The sequence below is a fragment of the Thamnophis sirtalis genome, unplaced genomic scaffold, assembly GCF_051295495.1.
Source record: "Thamnophis sirtalis isolate CommonGarterSnake01/CBP01778 unplaced genomic scaffold, rThaSir2_p1.2 scaffold_10, whole genome shotgun sequence".
In the NCBI taxonomy this organism is placed as follows: domain Eukaryota; kingdom Metazoa; phylum Chordata; class Lepidosauria; order Squamata; family Natricidae; genus Thamnophis; species Thamnophis sirtalis.
In genome coordinates this window covers 40,398,356-40,412,818 of record NW_028261390.1, presented here as the reverse complement: position 1 = coordinate 40,412,818, position 14,463 = coordinate 40,398,356, and the positions used below count along the sequence as shown (strand labels likewise).

Below are 14,463 nucleotides of genomic sequence, written 5' to 3'. Positions count from 1 at the left end.
TAAAATAAAATCCTGCGTTATCAAATTTGTATAACAGTTTTAGAATATGGAACTGTAGCCTGTTGCTTATTTAAATGAACAGGATTTCTCTTCTATCCCCTGCCCCAAACCCACAGATAAAGATACAAGAACAATATAAGTCCATAAAATATGAATATTTTATTTAACAAGTAAGCATCAGAGGCATTATTTAGAACAATGTAACAAAACTTCAGCCCTGCATAGGATCTGGCATTAAAAAAAATAATAATGTTTGACAGTTTGCATTAACTAGAAGTAAAAAACAACAGCAAACTTATTTCATATTCTGAAAGCAAATATGATACAAAACATATGAGATAAATGTAAAAGCATTATTAATATTATAATTACATTTTTATCTTCACTATCAGACATTCAGTTCCCATGGCATAGCTTTGAGCTTTCTCAAAAAAAGAAAGTAAGTGGACATGATTCAGTGAAATTAAGCTAGAGGTACCAGATCTGGGCTGTAAGCACTTAAGATTTTCAGTATCTTTTTCTTGCCATCTTGTAATCATTCAGATTTTTGCAACTCAGATTTTTCCCCCTTCCTTTCTTGAAGTGTGTTTGATTCTCAGAGAAACGGCCTGCACAAGTGGCATGCTTTTTTTCCAGAAGTTGGAAAAAAAGTCCTTCCTAAGTCTCAGAGAAAGTGACAGGCCCAAGTTCACTCACCAGGCTTTGTGCCTAAAGTGGGACTAAACTTAATTTCCCAGTTTCTAGCCTGATGTTCTAACCACCACACCAAACTAGCTTTCATAGTAGCCCTGGATAAGTAGTTAAAACATTTTCAGTTCTGTACATAGTAGTACAAACTATTAAACTTAATGGCCTACTTCTAAGTAAGCATGCATAAGATCTGACATTACAATGGACTCACTGAAATCAGTGAAATTCAAAGCAATTCTAGCTAATTTCAGTGGATCTATTCTAGGCACTACAATTTCCTGAAACAATCCATTAATTTTAGAAAGATTATATCTTTAAAATGATCATGCTTAACTCTTGATAATTCATTTCAAGTAATCCCTCCTGAGCGGCTGAACTTTTGGTATTGTATCTCATAAAAATTGTTCATAGCAATAAGATGAGAACAGACATGCAGTATAATTCTAAAGTTTAAATCTACAGTATTAATTTTTTTCATTTGCTACAAATATTATTCATTTTACTAATAGAACTATTAGCAATGAAAAATTATTTAGGTACAATTGTACTATATTAAATAAATTCAAAATATGTTTTATACCTTAAATAAACATAAATTTGTGTGTAAATTCATAAAATCTTCTAAGACTGTATTTCAAATTAAACTGTACATAAAGTCATTTATTACTAAAAATTTACATATTTTTCAAGTATGAATCACTCAGAAATATTATTGCCAATGCTTGTGCTATAGTCAAAATCCAGGTAATAATCTTGAAAATGTCATTTGGGATCATTCACATCTTGATATATTTGGGTTGAGTTTTTCACTTAATTTATGTATGAGAATTGCTAATTCCTCTGTTGCTTGAGATTTGTCTTCCAAAAGTTCATAGCGAAGACTAGAAATATCTTGTTTAATTTCCTTTAATTCACCTGTGTAAAACCAAAAAGACTTTTAACATAACTTGATAAAGTATCCTCTGCTACATTGTTCATAGTAGTTCATAAGACCAAGCAATTGAAGTTCTTCAGTTTATATTGATGAATCATCATATAAACAGATATTCAAAGTCATTACAATTGAAAGCTTTGAAAAAATGTGAAATGACTGAAAGTTGTACTATAACCTTTACTTTTTTCAATTTGTCTTCCAAACAAAAAGTTTCACAGTCAAGCAATGATGATACATCTCCTATGGCATGGGACAACTCTCCAAAGCTAACTTGCCGGGGTCTACTTGCCACAGCCAATTTGCCACAGCCAGCTTGCCATGCCCAACTTGCCATGGGATAATTCACTATGGGACAATTCAGCAATTCAATTTAATTATTTCAAATAATTTTTTAAAATATTTTAATTTTTGTCATTTACATTTCATTTTGTTCCTCCTCTTTAATGATTCTATTTTACTATTTCTTTGATATTAGTGTAACTCTTGTACTGTGTCGAGTTGTCCTGCAGTGACTTGGGCAATTGGCCATGGAGAGTTGACCATGGCAAGTTGGCTTTCCAGAATCTTTAACAACCTGCATAATAACGTCTCTTCTTGAGGTAAAATTCCTCAAACAAAGAAGCAAACAAATATAACCTCCTCTCCAGTTCATATGGAATTCATGGAATTCATATGAGCAAAAAGTTGTTAATTTAGTATGATGCACAGTCCTATGAATTATTTGACAAAAATTCAAGTTCAAAGAACATTTACCAAGTAAGAATTATTTACTTAAAAAGTAAACAGCAGGCAGCTTGGCTTGTATTTAACTTTCAGTGTAATCTGTAGTCAATATACATTATAAAACTATACTAAAAATCCTGACATTTATTTTAAGAGTGTGCAATTTGAATAAAAGATCAGTAATCTTAAAACTGCAGAACTATAGAATAATTAGTTTCAAAATTTGAGGTTTTTTCTAATCTGTTCTGAATGCAAAATAAATTAAGATATTTGAAACAGAATTTTTAAAAAATCCTGGGATCTTGTTTTTAATGGGGAAGGGATTCAGGTTAACATAGAAAGAGTAACAAAAAACTAAAAAGAACCCACCCACCTGCAAATATAAAATGTATATTGTATGTATGTTTATATATTTATCAAATATCAAATAACTGTTCTTTTTAAATACAATAGCAGAGTTGGAAGGGACCTTGGAGGTCTTCTAGTCCAATCCCCTGCCTAGGAAGGAAACCCTATACTGTTTCAGACAAATGGCTATCCAACATCTTCTTAAAGACTTCCAGTGTTGGGGTATTCACAACTTCTGGAGACAAGCTGTTCCACTGATTAATTGTTCTAACGGTCAGGAAATTTCTCCTCAGTTCTAAATTGCTTCTCTTGATTAGTGTTCCACCCATTGCTTCTTGTTCTATCCTCAGAATAGTTTGACTCCCTCTTCTTTGTGGCAACCTCTGAGATATTGGAACACTGCTATCATGTCTCCCCTAGTCCTTCTTTTCATTAAACTAGACATACCCAGTTCCTGCAACCGTTCTTCATATGTTTTAGTCTCCAGTCCCCTAATAATCTTTGTTGCTCTTTTCTGCACTGTTTCTAGAGAGTCTCCACATCTTTTCTACATCGTGGCAACCAAAACTGAATGCAGTATTCCAAGTGTGGCCTTAGCAAGGCATTATAAAGTGGGTTCCACCACAAAACCGCGATCGACAAAAGCGCGTACCTGACGTCATCACAGCGCGACGAAAACATCACGCTGTGAGCGGTAAAGTTAAAATTAACGTGAAAACCTTACCCTAACCCTCCAAACCTAACCCTAAACCTAACCCTAAACCTAACCCTAAACCTAACCCTAACGCTAACCCTTAACCTAACCCTAAACCTAACCCTAACACTTAACGTAACCCTAAACCTAACCCTAAACCTAACCCTTACCTTTACGTGAATCGGCTTGCTTTAAAAGCACTTTTTAAAGCACCCTTTTTTCTCCGCGGTCGTATTTGTCGCGCTGCTGATGTCAGGTACGCGCTTTAATCGGGCGCACTTTAGTGGACCGCGGTTTTGTCGTGCCACGTATAAAGTGGTATTAACGCTTCACGTGATCTTGATTCTATCCCTCTGTTTATGTAGCCTAGAATTGTGTTGGCTTTTTTGGCAGTTGCTGCACACTGCTGGCTCATACTTAAATGGTTGTCTACTAGGATTCCAAGATCCCTCTCACAGTTACTACTATTGAGCAAGGTACCACCTATACTGTACCTGTGCATTTCGTTTTTCTTGCCTAAATGTAGAACCTTACTCTTTTCACCATTGAATTTCATTTTATTAGATAGTGCCCAATGTTCACGTTTGTCAAGATCCTTCTGTATCTTAAGCCTATCTTCTGGAGTGTTGGCTATTCCTGCCAGCTTGGTGTCATCTGCAAATTTGATGAGTTCCCCATTTATTCCCTTATCAACTTCTGGAGGCAAGTTGTTCCGCTGATTAATTGTTCTCACTGTCAGGAAATTTCTCCTCAGTTCTAAGTTGCTTCTCTCCTTGATTAGTTTCCACCCATTGCTTCTTGTTCTACCCTCAGGTACTTTGGAGAATAGTTTGACTCTTTGGGGCAATCCCTGAGATATTGGAAGACTGCTATCATGTCTCCTCTAGTTCTTCTTTTCATTAAACTAGACATACCCAGTTCCTGCAATCGTTCTTCATATGTTTTAATCTCCAGTCCCCTAGTCATTTTTGTTGCTCTTTCTAGAATCTCCACATCTTTTCTACATTGTGGCAACCAAAACTGGATGCCATATTCAAAGTGTGGCCTTCCCAAGGCATTATAAAGTGGCATTAACACTTCACATGATCTTGATTCTATCCCTCTGTTGATGCAGCCTAGAACTTTTTTGGCTGCTATAACACAAGGCTGGCTCCTATTTAAATGGTTGTCCACTAGGATTCCAAGATCCCTTTCACATACTGTACCTGTGCATTTTGTTTTTCTTGTCTAAATGTAGAACCTTACTCTTTTCACCATTGAATTTCCTTTTATTAGATAATGCCCAATGTTCAAGTTTGTCAAGATCCTTCTATATCTTAAGCCTGTCTTCTGGAGTGTTGGCTATTCCTGCCAGCTTGGTGTCCTCTGGAAATTTGATGAGTTCCCCATTTATTCCTTCATCCAAATCATTGATGAAGATGTTGAAGAGTACTGGGCCTAAAACAGAGCCTTAGGGTACTCCACTGCATACTTCCCTCCATGTAGATGCAGTTCCATTGAGGACTACACGTTGAGTGTGATTGGTCAGCCACTTTATTATTTTCTTTTTATAGAAACTTCTCATATCTTAAAAGCACATCAGTACCCTAGAGAGATTTAGGTAATGTATTTTATCAGCTAATTTTAGAAGTCAATCCAACTCGTGGATATTTCTAAAGGTTAAGACTACTGCATTTTGAAGATTTAATATTTTAGTCATTTTTCAAGTATTTTTATAATTTGGCTCATACAGTAATTAAAAGTTTATTTTTATAAAAGTAATTTATCCAAATGCAAATCATTTATTAATTTAATTAGTTTAATTTACTAAGAAAAACACTACATCTAATATTAGATACACTATTTCCCCCACTTCATTATTTTTACCATATTTACAGTGTTAAATATCTGATTTGAAGCCCAAATAAGACAGAATATTTCTTCCCATAATTGAAATATCTGGTTTCTCAAATACTAACACTTTTATTTTTCTTTTACATTTATAATACTGTATGAATACCTCTATAGGCTCTTACCTTCATTGACTTCATCATTTTCCTTGTCTACCTGGGCTTTCAAAACATAACGTTTTATAAGTCTCTTCATGATTTGCTATTGGAGGGAAAAACTTAATCAAATATTTATTTATGTATTTATTTGCCATCCAAATTTTAAATACATGCTCCTCAAAGTCCTGAAAAGAAGATCTGAATCTTCATCTAATAAGGTCAGGCTATAGGATACAAGTTACAGGATTTAGTTCCTCTGAAGTAACTTCCATTTTAGTTCAATCAAACATTCATTTTCAAGTTTTTACACAATAAGTAGAGCTAGACATTAAACTCTATAATCTTAAAATCCTTTTTTAAATTATGATTTTTATATTAAATTATGATTTGTATAAAAATCAATTATCACAATAAAGAAAAGAAGTCATGGGCACTTTTGTATACTCATTTTAAAATTAAGGGCATTATATATTATATGAAACAAATTAGAACAATACACTAGGAAAGAAGCAAAACAAGAAAAAAACAGCTTAGTTTGAATGAACTACCTGCCCTTATGCAATTTGTGTATCTCTGCTAACTATTCTTACTGTTTAACAAACACTTATCTAAGCAGTTCTTGTTCACACGACTCCATGGATAGATGAATACCAAAACTCTCCCCCAAATTTCATTGAAAAAGAGATATGGCTTTGTCCGCGTTTGCAAACATGCACATGCCCTAAAACCATTAATTTTCAAAATGCTCCTACAATGTTATATTTATCTTATTCATAATTCACAAGTCAACAGTCTTAAATTGGTACTATTGGTACTGGTATAAAAGTAATATTTTCTTATTTAGCATAATTGCAATCTCAAATTTGCAGAATCTACTCAATATTTGGAGGCAAAGTCAAGACAACTATAATATGTCTCGCTAGTAGCGTTTTGGGGGCATTTTTGGGATGCTTACTTGTTCTAACCATGCCTGTCCCACTGACCTACATTTGTTTTTTACACCAATTTCCTTCTGCCAACAAGATAAGAAAATATGATAGAAGACCTGTATTTCCTTCAGAAATAAAAAGGCCCATCTGTGCAATCCACTGAACCAACAGCTTAAAATGCAACACAGTATTTTCTTCATTGCTTTGGTTGTTAATTTACCCATTCCCTGTTATTGTCATTGTCAATCATTTCCCTTCTTCCCTTGAAGAAAGGGGAGTTACTGTACGGAAGATGACTGTACAGAAGATATTTAATTGCAAAGTCATGGCAGTATTGTCTTTCTCGTAGGCTGTTTCTGCTGTCTTCCCATGTATTATTTTATTTTGTATTTTAACTTTGGAGAAGGACTGGTACAAAACCATCTTAGAGAAGTACAGAGAAACTTCTGAAGTCACACTCATTTGAAACATTTTTCCACTTCTGTAAAGACTTCTAGAGCAGTTGCAGTTTAATAAAAGCAAGAGAACTTTTAACCTTAGGCTATATTTTATAATATATGATAATGAAGTATGTTAAATAAAATGCATAAATACATAGGTACAGTACTCTGAATTAACTCCTGGTACCACTTACATCAGTATCTACAGGATAGAAGATAGGTTGCTTTTTATAGGATTCAGCATCTGGGTTATGACTCCCATAGCAGCCAACACAGATACAGGTGCATGCACATAGTCTCCCTCCGGCAGACAGTTGTAGTGAATTGTCTACAGTAAACGGTCATCATTTAAGTGATGCCAACAAGGAAGAGGGATTGTCTGGAGTGTTTCCAAGTTGTGCTCTGCTTTAATAATTATGTAGTGAGGGAAACAATTACCAGTTTTTAAGCAAGCAGCAATAGAATGACAACTGGAATTTTATCTCCCAAGAAGTTGTAAGAAAACCTCTTACAGTTAAACATATACGGTATCATTCTAGGTATGTAATATGCCCGATTTCTACCATAAATGGAAACAATCCTAATGTATTTCATATGAGTTTGAATGCACATTATCCAAGTAACTGCTTACCTGATAGCGTGAAGGTTGATTGAGAATGCTGTTAAAACTGTGTGATTCGAAAACTCTTGAGTTGGACTGAGAAAAGAGATTTAGCTAGAAAACAATATAGCTGAATTAAAATATATTCCATAATATTTACTACTATATATGATGCTAATACTTAATGATTGATGACAGAAATTAGTACCATTCAGGATAAAATTCTGAAAGAAACAAGTTTCAATTTATGATATTACTAATATATATATCTATTCCTAGATTGAATAATATATTGAGAAATATATTATTTTAACCTTTTCCTAAACCAAGCACATTGAAAAAGAATGCATACTCCTGAAAAACAATCATTACTGTACACATCTTACACAGCCTAACAACTTCCACATGTATAGCTTGGGCTTGGGCTGAACAGGGCATTAGAACTGAACAATATTTATAATAGTAAAATAAATAGTAATGCAATGAATCTGAGAAAAATGTGATTAGTTTGTCAGAAGTAGTGCTGATTATTTTCTGTTATTTTTCATGCATCTGATAGCATAGTAAAAAAATGTCTCATTAATAGAGAGGTTCAGCTACTGCAGCAGAGCAAGATCCTGCTAGGATAGGAGCCATTGACTCAATCAAGACAAAGAAGAGGCAGCATAAAGGATGAAGGCAAGGATAATTCAAACTGATTGATGACACATTCTCCAGACATCCAGTAAGCCAAGGTGTTGCATAAAAAAAAACTAAAATAAAACCCATTTTCCTTGAAAAAAGATATTGGATACCAACATATGCATGAAATAAGGTATAATTTATGTAGTCTTTGTCCTTGATACTGGTTATATCCTAATACAAACACAATTTTTTGCTGTTAAAGTGACATAAGGCTTGCACACTTATAAGCATTTCTATGCTAAAAAGCCAATTATATAGACATGGACCTGAGATAATGGGAAAAGGTAGCACTCCTAATATCTGAGCACTTATATTTATTTAGCTGAATTGAAAAGAGCTCTTGCACACTTTGAAGTAAACACGGAGGTTCCTGGGTTTCACTCCCGTTGCTGGTTCATAGAAAATTCCAAAGATGTCTGTCAATGAAATGTTCATTCAAAGTTTTCTAATCCATCCATATTTCAGGTGAACACTTTTGATAGTGCGGCATGCATTAATCAGCATTTCATATTATTTTAGGTATTAGAAATCTCCTTTGAAAACAAAGGAATAGTAAAATATCATTATTGTCATCAAATTTCATTCTGCCTAAAAATAATTCACTGAAGAAATACTATTCCATATACTGTATGTACTGTATCATTTACACTGAAATATATTTACATACAGTCCTATCCATATTTCCTAATGCAATAAAGCTTCATCTTTGGAAGAGGCAGGATAACAAATCTATCCCATTATGTTACAAAGGCACCTCTTTCTCTGGAATGTTCCCAAGAGCTGGAATCTAAGCACTTAATTAGCAAATCAGATTTTATAACTATAACATAAATATTAAATGCATGTAACTGAATACATGATAGGGGTATGCAAAATCTACCTAATTACAAGAAAGAGAATTAGAATTAGAGCTTTTTACTGAAAGTAAAAATAGAAGTACAGGTAGTCCTCGATTTACAACAGTTCATTTAGTGACCAAAGTTACAACAGCACTAAAAATGAATTATGACCATTTTTCACAGTTACAACCCTTGCAGTATCCCCATGATCATGTATCATAATTCAGAAGCCTGGCAACTGGTTTATATTTATGACCATTGCTATGTTGCAAGGTCATACAATCACCTTTAAAGACCTTCTGACAAGCAAAGTCAATGGGGAAACCAGATTCATTAACAACCGGGTTATTAACTTATCAACTGCAGTGATTCACTTAGCAACTGAAGCAAGAAAGGTGGTAAAAAGGGGCAAAACTTGCTTAACAATTGTCTCACTTAGCAACAGAAATTTTAGGTTCAATTGTGATAATTCGAGGACTGCCTGTACCATAAATAACACTGAGATTAGACAAAGAGCAGGACACTGATAGACACTGTAAAGCTTAACTCTATACTTCACTGCCCCTTGTGGTCACTACACTGTGATGTGATGAAGAGTCATAGTCACTTAAGTCTTACTACATATAGTTTTCACTTATGAATTGTTTGAAGTTATAACAAGACAACCCCCTGCCCCCAAAGTTACAATCTATCCTTGAAGTTACAACTGCTGCACACACACACACTTGCAGTCACAGAATAGCATTTCAGGCACTTGACAACGATTTAAAACATTTTTGCTACTTTTCAGCAGAAAATGCTCATTCAGAAGAATAATTTGCTTAAACCATGTAACCAGTGGTTAACAAATATGCTTAACTATGTGATCCACTTAACGATCATGATGATTTGCTTTTCTACCATTGTACAAACAATCGTAAAATCAAGACAGGTTATATGGCAACCCATTTAACAACCGCAATGACTTATGACCAAAATTTCAGGCCCAAATGTCATTAGGTGATGTCATTAGGTGAGGACTACCTATAGTCCCTTTTTTCACTCATTTAGGTGGGTAAATGGATATGACTTCAATACTGGCATTGCAAATATGTGGAATTTAACCCAAGAAAACTTGTCTTTTATGTGAGAACCATAATTTAGGATTCAGAAAATTATACAAAAATAAAAAACACTATTATAAAACAAAACCCAGTGAACCTACCCTGGATTTTGAGTTACCTATTCCCATTTCCATGTCTTTCTGTAATCTTTTCCTTCTGCACCTCAATAATTTAATGATCTTCATGAAGAAATAAAAGAATGATTTGGGACTTGGTACAAGACTGAATGGGGGTGGTAGGGTTTTTCCATCATCAAAGTATGATAACCAGAGTTTGGAACGAGCAAATTTCCACTCCACATCACTGTCGTCCTATGTCAGAAACAAACAAAAAAATTATACTCACAAGTAATTTGCTCCTTTTTATTATGAAGTAAATGCTGCTATTTTCTCATCTTTTCAGAATTTTGTCAGTGTAAATATATAGATCTACTGTTTTACCTGAAAAATCTACTTACAGAAAAATATATTCTAAGCACTTCCAAAAGCTTAGGTAAAACAAGTTATTTTTTATTCTCTTCTATTAAACAACTGACTCATTTTGATAAAACAGTAGAAATAGAATTTTACTAATATTAATCCACATTTTAATTTGATTGCTAGGTAGTACATATTAAAAATTAAACATCTAAACAAAACACAAAAAAATAGATATAGGGAAATCAAATGGTTATATCAGTGGTTTTTAACATTTTCTTCACGATGGACCCCTTTTAAATACTTCTTGTGGCCATGGATGATTGCCGCAGATCACCAAGACTTAACTCAAGATTTAAATCATAGTATTTCTTCAAGCCTTTGTGGATCCTTTGTGACAACATCAAAACTCCTCCAGAGGTCCCCAGATCTCAGGTTGAGAACCATTGGGCTATATCCATTTTCACAACTGGGCAGAGGAAACTTATCAAAATCAAAATGATTTCTTAGTTCTAAATATATGAACACTATTGAGACATACCTCTATTTCTTGGTATGAACTGTTAATCATTGCAATCAGCATGTTGAGTAAAACCACAACCATTGTTACATTGTATATTCCATATAACACATAACCAATATTTTCGATGAACTTATGATCATATTTGAGGACAACTGATGTAACTTCTGATAAGCCAAATATTGACCAAAATAAAGTCTTAAAGCTTTCTTCAACACTGCATGAAAAGGAGGGGGGAGGGGGGAAGCATTAGCTGATTATAAATTTTATAATTTAATTACCTTAATAAACAAAGCGATAGAGAGCCTAATGCACAGAACATAAAATACTTTCACTGAAACTGATTATGCTATACCCTATTGAATATAGTCAATTAAATTTGTGGATGTGGAGCTATATTGTTTAACATAGTACCGTTAAATCACTATTTCTGATAACTTAAATATTAGGTATTTATATTTATATTATAGCCTTACAACTTATATTGATTCACTGTCAAACAGAAAATAATTCCTAATTCTAAAATATTACCAACCAGCACCACAAGAATGAATGGAGACAACAATCTGGCTTGACATACAAAACCAGAATTGAATGATGCTTTACTAAATATCATTTAGTTGGATTTCTGCAACATATACAGTCATAAACCAAAGTTTCAAGTCACAATTTCTGGGTTTACATATGAGCATATATAGACACAGTGCAATAACCAATAACTACAAAGGTAAACTTCTCCCAAATGGTTTGGAAACTAAAAAGAGGTTCTTAACTGCTGCTATAGAAGTACTGTCATTTTATAATATTGATATATGCCAATAGAAGACTTCCATCTAAACAACATTAATGTCAGCCCATGAACCCAACAAACTAATGTTATAGTAGTACTATACTGTACTATATGTTGAAATTCAGAAACAATTATAGCAAATAAACATAACAGAAAATATTAGGTAAATGCAAAGTAAACATCAATTTAGAAGTAGTCTCAGTTTTTCTGTCATCCATTCTATTACTTTATAGTTCAAGGTGAACAAACTAGTGCCATTTTGATATTTTAACAGCTTGTATAATTCCTTACTATTAACTATTCTTCTTGTTGTATCTAATGTGTGTGTCTAAAAGTCCAAACATTTCAAGGACCCCAGGTTAATTAGTCTTGCAATGACTGATTCAACTGATGAAAGTGACAAGTGTTACTTATTTTCTGGATTGCTGTTGTATAGATAAACATTTTTTCATGTAGCTATAGGTACGATATTGTGTCTTTGAAACAACCATTGTGTGGCTCCTAGTCAGTCTCTTCACCATCTTTCTCAGATGTTTCTAAAACCTTTTACTCACGTCTTGTGTTTTTACATATCCAGCTCCTTTAATTTAGAATTTCCTTTCCTTCCTCCTTAATTTTATCATTGTCAAATATAGTTTTAATTTCCTTTCCTTTATTTTTCGTATACGTCTTTGTAAAAAAATAAAAACACCTGCAAACTGTTTCTGTATAATTGCCAAGAAAACTCCATAAATGTACCTTCCTGTGTATGTAGTCATCAAACCTTTCCGAAAATTTGATCAGAAATAATACAGTAGTAATTTTTTCTGCACTTGCTACTTACGTAGTAAATGCTGCATTTACTTTGGCTCCAAGATAGTAAGAGTACAGTATGAACATCCCAATCATAAAAGCAAGAAATACCATAATAAATAGAACCATAAACTTGAAAATGTCTTTAACAGTTCTTCCAAGTGAAATCTGCAGTGGTCCAAAACTCTCATTTGCAGGTAAAATATAAGCAATCCGAGAGAAACTAAGCACAACAGCAATTGCATAAAGACCTTCTGATATGATTTGTGGATCAGATGGAAGCCATTTATCTCTAGCTAGAAAAAAAATGACATAAACAAGAAGTTTGTTAGTTTTATCTATTTGTTCATTGTGTTGTCAAAACAATAACACAATTAGCAGTTTTTTGAATCTATTTCTGTATGCTGCATGTGACTGTAAATACGGTCTAAAGATCGATGTAAATATTTTCAAATAATTATTGGTCAATAAATATTTTGAGCAGTATTTTTTCTGGACCAATTGAACAACAATTATTCTCTATAGAAATTCAAACTATATAATGTTTTTGCTTTAATATCTTTTTTAAAATCAAACTAGTTTGCTTTTTATAAATTAAAATAAATAAAAAGAATGACCAGAATCTAGAGGGGATAGAATCAAGATCACATGAAGTGTTTAGGCCAATTTATAATGCCTTTGTAAGACCACACTAGGAATATTGCACCCAGTTTTGGTGAGCACAATATTAAAAAAACCTTGAAACTCTAGAAAGAGTACAGAAAAGAGCAAAAAGATAGTTAGGGAACTGGAGGCTAAAACATATAAAGAACAGTTGCTGGAACTGGGTACGTCTAGTTTAATGAAGGACTGGGGTGACATGATAGCAGTGTTCTAATATCTCAAAGGCTGCCACAAAGAAGAGGGAGTCAAGCTATTCTCCAAAGCACCTGAGGGCAGGACAAGAAGCAATAAATGGAAACTAATCAAGAAAAGAAGCAACCTAGAACTAAGGAGAAAATTACTAACAGAACAATTAATCAGTGGAGTAAACTCGCCTTCAGATGTTGTGGGTGCTCCAACACTGGAGGTTTTTAAGAAGAGATTGGACAACCATCTCTTCTTAAATTGTATAGGGCTGTGATGGCGAACCTATGGCACGCAGAGCCATTTGTTAGGACATGCCAGGCATTGCCCTGTCAGCTCCAGTGCGCATGCACGCATTGGCCAGCAGACTTCGGCCTTCTTTTTCAGCCATTTTTCACCCTTCGGAGGCTTCCCTGAACCAAAACCACCCAATGCGGAATGGACTTCTGGTTGATGCATTGGGCTGTTCCCTGAAGCTCCAGAGGGTGAAAAACGGTCCTAAGGGCAACCCGGAAGTCTCAATTCCCAAACTTCTGAGTTGCCCGTAGTGCTGTTTTTTTGCCCTCCCAAGTGTGAAAAATGGCACTACGGACAACCCAGAAGTTTGGGAATGGGGACTTCCACTTTGCCCGTAGGGCCGTTTTTCACCCTCCGGAATCTTCAGGGAAGCCTTCTGAAGGCTCGAGGGCAAAAAACAGTGCTACGGGCAAACCAGAAGTCCCCGTTCCCGAACCTCTTGGTTGCCCATAGTACCATTTTTCGCTCTCCCGATGTTTCAGGGAAGCATCCTGAAGCCTCCAGAGGGCCTCCAAGAAGGGGGCAGGGGAGGCTGTTTTCATCCTCCCTAGGCTCCTAGGCACCCTCCCTAGGCAGAGAAAGCCTCTGGAGCCTGGGGAGGGGAAAAAAAGTGTGCCAAAAACAGGGGGGGAGGGTGCTGGTCACATGTGCATGCGGGATCACACACATAGCATTATGGGTATGGGCATGCCTGCGCAAGACCCCTCTGCGCTCCCCCCGCTTTTGGCACGTGATCCAAAAAAGGTTAGCTATCACTGCTATAGGGTTTCCTGCCTGAGCAGGGGGTTGGACTAGAAGTCCCTTCCAAATCTGTTATTCTGTTAGTAAT

The 14,463-nt window shown here is 34.8% G+C and overlaps 1 protein-coding gene across 1 annotated transcript in view; it reads right to left on the bottom strand.

The window, feature by feature from the left end:
• Positions 1 to 125: 125 nt before the first annotated feature.
• TRPC3 (transient receptor potential cation channel subfamily C member 3) overlaps positions 126 to 14,463 on the bottom strand; it is a 55,885-nt gene continuing 41,547 nt past the window's right edge. The window contains exons 7-12 of the mRNA XM_014067230.2: positions 12,523 to 12,787; positions 10,931 to 11,126; positions 10,075 to 10,284; positions 7,378 to 7,461; positions 5,405 to 5,480; positions 126 to 1,605 (exon numbers count right to left, since the gene is read on the bottom strand). Of these exons, the coding sequence (XP_013922705.2) occupies positions 1,463 to 1,605; positions 5,405 to 5,480; positions 7,378 to 7,461; positions 10,075 to 10,284; positions 10,931 to 11,126; positions 12,523 to 12,787 (974 nt within the window). The 3' untranslated portion in view covers positions 126 to 1,462. The remainder of the gene's footprint in view (positions 1,606 to 5,404; positions 5,481 to 7,377; positions 7,462 to 10,074; positions 10,285 to 10,930; positions 11,127 to 12,522; positions 12,788 to 14,463) is intronic.